Genomic DNA, 5790 nt, shown 5'->3' with positions numbered 1-5790 from the left:
GCCTGGTATTGACAGTGGGCACTGTCATTGCAAAGATGGAGCCAGTCATTCAGGTTGGATATATATGCACATATATAGATATGACATACTTACTATATATGTATAGTATATATATGTATATATATATATGTATATACACTTTAATGTATAGATATACACAAATATGTGCCCTCAATAAAAGAAAATTTGGCTAAAACTATCATATTGGATAGTTTTGAGTGTTTTATAATAAATTGCATTTGAGGAAAGCACCATAACAGTTTCCACACTGGAGTGGGGTTGGTGAGGAGGAAGGGACATGCTGAATAAATCACTATTGATCTCAGCTGCAGGCCACACTGAGCCTTGCATAGCAAAAGGCTTCCAGTGCCTTACTGTCCCGAGCGATGAACGTGCAGTCACTGCCCTAACCTCATGTTATCGGTCATTCTGTTACTGCTCAGTTTCTCTCAGGGGTGTTTTCTTTGGGGCTGATTTCATCAGTGTCATTTGATGATAATTTTATAAATCACAATGCCACATACTCAATCCTGTTTATAAAATATGTGCTTTATCTCTGATTAGCTAATTGTTACAGAAACTCTTGACACTCAACATAGATTGTGGTTCATTTATAACATCATGGGCTTATCCTAGTATTTTCTATCACATGATGTGTTGCTGCTTTGATCTGTCTTCCCAGGGAGTGCACTTACCCACTGAAATATTTTATCGGTTATCTGCACTAGTAATGTGACATTGAGCTGCTTTGTCTTCTTCTCAGACAAATATTTTATTTGCTCTTCAGAAATATAATCATAAAATATAATTCTGAAATCAACTCTAAAAACGTGCATTAGAGATACACTTGAGTGTAACTCATACTTTAATTGTAGACTATCACCAGTACTTTTCACTCTAGCCCATGCTTTCATGAGGCAACTTACATTAGGTAGAAATATTACCTTTACCATAGTATGGCTTTTTGACATGACTGTCGCCGGACTTGGGCTTCCTGTCCTCCCCGGGAAGCTGCCTTGGAGACTGGTCCTCATAGGATCTCATATTGTCCCTCCTCCCCGCTTCCATGGCCATCTTCTCCTGCATGGTCTTTGCTCTTTCCGTTTCCAGGGTGATGGCTTTCTCGAGAAGAGTCAGGTTCCCCTTGGTCATGTCAAACACCTCTTCGGACCTGTTCGAGTTGACGGAGGTAGTTTTGTCATCTCGCTCGTGACACCCGTCCTCCTTTGCACAACTAGAAAACGTTCTGGGCTGGGTACTCAGCTGCTCTTCCAGCCTCATGAGGTTCATCATGTCTGAGTAGTTCCTGTCCGGTGTCCTGCCCAGGAAGTCGTCCTCTGGTCTGGCGTGCTGGCGCCCTCTCAGGGTCTGCTGGGGGTTCCGCTCCTGTGGGGTGGTCTCCCTGAGCTTCCTGGCCAGGTCGAAGCACTGGTTCCTCAGACACTCCAGGCTGCTCAGGCACACCTCCTCATCGCTCTCCTCCACCCTTTTCTCCACGAGCCCGTTGTTCAGAGGCTTCCCCAACATGACATAGTTCACGCTCCGACTGTCCTGCTGTGACATGACGCTCTGTGTAGTTTCTGTCGTTGATGTTGTCTGAGAGCACGACGCTGTGTCCTTGTGCTAGCAGCTTAAGGGAGTCCACTGTTTCTCTGACCACGTTGCTGTCTAAGTCTAAACTGAGCTCGCTTTTCTGATCCAAGTTTTCATTTTTGTCACTGTCGTCTTCCAGGCTGTTGGAGGTATTGTTGTTCATTTCCGACTCAGTCCTGGCCCTGTAGGCTGCCTCCTCAGCAATTTTGCCGAGGTTTAGCAAGGACTTGGCCACCAGCTCATCATAATTGCCATATTCATTGTTATTGTTGTCATCCTGCTCTGTGTCCTGCATTATCCGAGCATTGTGACAATCCATTTGATGGTCTTCTGCAAAGAAGACAAAAAAGACAAAAAAAAAAAGAAAAGAAACAAGCGGCTAGAACGTGAAGTTTAATTGGAACAGCACGGATACAAGTTAACTGCAAGTCAAACTCCGTTTACCCTTAATAGAGCCTCACGTCCCACCGCAGCTGGGTTCAGAGTGTTGACATAGAGAAAACGGTTGTGCTGAAAAAAAAGAGGCCGTTTGAAATATTTGCTGTGAACTCTTAATTTTCTTAATTCCTTAAAATGAATTAGTAAATATGGTGTATATAATTTTAAAATATTGATTTAGTATTATTTCTAAATTTTAAGGATGACTCACTGAATTTATTTATTTACATCCCAGCCAGATGTGTACTGATTATATCCACCAAATTACTAGGCTTTCTAAGAGTTCATGAACTTTACGTGTTGCCAAATCTTAAACACATGTTCAGCGATGGGTAAAAGTCTGTAAAGAACTAGGATGGGGACGCCACAGCTGTGGTGTGCACGGCTCGGGACTTAATGTGACACACAGTGTTGCTTCGTTTGTCCATCTCAGAGCCTCAGTAAAATTTCAGTGAGCTCATAGAAATAATATGTGAATTAGTGCCATACTTAATCTCAAAAAGGTATCTAGAAAATACTCTCTAGAAAAGACCATACGGCAAATTGCATAAAACACCTATGTTTCATCTGAAACATATATTGTTGAACACAAAGAATATTTGAAATTTGTACCTTTATTTCACCATTCTACATAACTGCTCTCACGTATACTGTGAAAAGATAGTAGTAAATGGGCTTTCAAATGGACCCTCCCCCTCAGGTTGGATTTGGTTAACTATATGTCATTTTCACATCTGTTCTTTGTTTCCATGGTTAAAAAGCCAGACCAGAAAATCTTTTTTTTTTTTTTCCTTTTTGTCTTTTTTCGTGACCGGCAACGGATCGCAACCCTCAGTGTCGTGCCCATACCGGACCGGGACCGGCAACGGGATCGCAACCCTTGGTGATGCGCCCGCACCTCGCTCAGCCAGTGAGTGGTAACTGGTCTGTATGTGGGATCCGAACCCTCGGCGGGAGCGCCACTGCACTCCCAAGTGGCACACTATAGCAGTGCGCCACCGGGCCAGCCCCAGAAAATCTTTTACAAAGTTGATTAATGATTTGAAGAAATGAGGTATATTGACTAGTGGAAAAATATGAGTTGAGTAAGAGCTGAGATTTGGGACTCATGCTGCTATCTTAGTAGATTTTATGCAGAAAAGACTTTGTTAGTGAAAGACAGATTTGGAGCTCAACAGGCCAATAAGAGGAAAATAACATCCTTATTATCCCATGTTTAATCAACAAATACTTAAGATGTGATACACCTTTCTAAACATTAGCAAATCAATTCACCACTTATTAGTCATAGAGCATCACTAATCGTTTGAAACAAATATTGTCTCTCTTCTGGATAATTACTATAAATTGTTTTATTTATTATAAAATAGAGATATTCCCAAAGAGCAGCAAAAAGAAAAACAAAAAAACAAATAACCAGAAACAAACAAACAAACAAACAAACAAAAATCCCCAAACCAGTAAATGCATCAGAAATATTGTGGAAACATTAATCTCAAATGTATACCTTGACATGGCCTAGGGTTCAAGCTTTTAGTAATTCAAGTCAATCCTATTCTAATGAGTCTTTGGAAATGTAAAAGTTATATTCTCCTCTCAATTTATGCACTTTGTTATATTCATGGGCTGCGATTAGAGAAGTATCCTTAGGATAACCAAGCTGTGTTATCTCAGCACAATAGNCCATAAATTGTTTTCTTTATTATAAAATAGAGATATTCCCAAAGAGCAGCAAAAAGAAAAACAAACAAAAAAAATAACAAAAACAAACAAACAAACAAACAAATCCCCAAACCAGTAAATGCATCAGAAATATTGTGGAAACATTAATCTCAAATGTATACCTTGACATGGCCTAGGGTTCAAGCTTTTAGTAATTCAACTCAATCCTATTCTAATGAGTCTTTGGAAATGTAAAAGTTATATTTTCCTCTCAATTTATGCACTTGGTTATATTCATGGGCTGCGATTAGAGAAGTATCCTTAGGATAACCAAGCTGTGTTATCTCCACACAATAGCAATGGTGATTTTTGACAGCCAGTACCATGGTACCTATGAAGACCCAACCACTAGATAAACTTACAAATTACGATTTGTAAACAAGAAAACACAGGCAACATGTCAAAGAATTTTGAATGTTGACTCAGATTAGAACCACAATCAGGCAAGACTGATGCTTTTTATAATTTTCTCTTAAAGTTCTCTGACAGAACTCATCAGATCATCCTGCAGAATCTGGAAAGGAGGAAGTCATTGCTAATGGTAAGCGGGGAGAGCAAAGCCTGTCCTTGCTGCTTCTTGTAATACAACAGTGGCCTGCGTCTTAATGTTTCAGCCCCACCAAACTCGTTATGTGCACGACTGTCAGTTCTCCACAGGCTGTTTCAGGATTGCCTTCAATTTATTTGCTCCTGCATCTCAACCCTTTGATAATCAGATATCTGCTCAACTCTTCACTCCACTCATAAATTACCTTCCCCAAGGAGATTAAAACAAAAACAGATGTGCTTCTCCACATTGTCTCACAGCATGGTGACACGTGCAGCTGAGAGTATGCCGAGAAGGGTCCCTGCCCCCTGAACACCATGAGGGCATGGTCTACCTCCACTGTGCATTTGGTGGCAGGCTCTAATGACAAAGTGTTGCAAGAGCAAACTGTGCACACCGCTTTGGTAATCACACGAGGATCAGCACGAAATTAGAAGTTGTACACCCTGGTGCCGTGACGGCTTTGCTGCCTGCTAAGTGTGTGACGCTGGTGACCTAGGCATTCAGAGCCTTCGCTAGCTCATCTGTAGAGTGGGAATTGTAACACTTCTAGCCATTCTTAGAGATCTCCTGTGAGAACCATGTAAAGCTCTTTGCACACGTGGCGGCTGGAGCTAACCTGGTTGCATTTGCCACACAGCCGATGCTGGTGGAGACCAGGCCATTTGTGAATGAAATCTGGAAACAGGCAATGGAAAATGCACTAGCAACTGAACATGCAGCCTACTGTGTGATCCGTCTCTTCCTCAGTGTTCCTAGTACTCAGTGTTGTCTGGGGCTTTCGCACTGATGGCAGCAAGTATGGGAATGGCTGGTGAAATGNGATAATTACCATAAATTGTTTTCTTTATTATAAAATAGAGATATTCCCAAAGAGCAGCAAATAAAAACAGAAAAACAAATAACCAAAAACAAACAAACAAACAAACAAAAATCCCCAAACCAGTAAATGCATCAGAAATATTGTGGAAACATTAATATCAAATGTATACCTTGACATGGCCTAGGGTTCAAGCTTTTAGTAATTCAAGTCAATCCTATTCTAATGAGTCTTTGGAAATGTAAAAGTTATATTCTCCTCTCAATTTATGCACTTTGTTATATTCATGGGCTGCGATTAGAGAAGTATCCTTAGGATAACCAAGCTGTGTTATCTCCGCACAATACCAATGGTGACTTTTGACAGCCAGTACCATGGTACCTATGAAGACCCATCCACTAGATAAACTTACAAATTACGATTTGTAAACAAGAAAACACAGGCAACATGTCAAAGCATTTTGAATGTTGACTCAGAAAAGAACCACAATCAGGCAAGACTTATTCTTTTTATGATTTTTCTCTTAAAGTTCTCTGATAGGACTCATTAGATCGTCCTGCAGAATCTGGAAAGGAGGAAGTCATTGCAAGTGGTAAGCGGGGAGAGCAAAGCCTGTCCTTGCTGCTTCTTGGAATATGACAGTGGCCTGCATCTTAATGTTTCAGCCCCA

General features: G+C 40.9%; 1 protein-coding gene across 1 annotated transcript; it reads right to left on the bottom strand.

The window, feature by feature from the left end:
* Positions 1 to 944: 944 nt before the first annotated feature.
* LOC103583171 (myelin transcription factor 1-like protein) lies at positions 945 to 1923 on the bottom strand (the record flags this gene model as incomplete). Its single annotated transcript, XM_008564563.1, is given in 2 exon segments — positions 945 to 1563; positions 1565 to 1923. Coding segments are annotated over 2 exon segments (978 nt in total), but the record flags the coding sequence as incomplete, so codon positions are not given.
* Between the last annotated feature and the right edge of the window lie 3867 nt (positions 1924 to 5790).

This window comes from Galeopterus variegatus, unplaced genomic scaffold, assembly GCF_000696425.1.
Source record: "Galeopterus variegatus unplaced genomic scaffold, G_variegatus-3.0.2 Scaffold20209, whole genome shotgun sequence".
Taxonomy (NCBI): domain Eukaryota; kingdom Metazoa; phylum Chordata; class Mammalia; order Dermoptera; family Cynocephalidae; genus Galeopterus; species Galeopterus variegatus.
The sequence above is the reverse complement of the archived record's forward strand: the minus strand, read 5'-3'. Positions and strand labels throughout refer to the sequence as shown.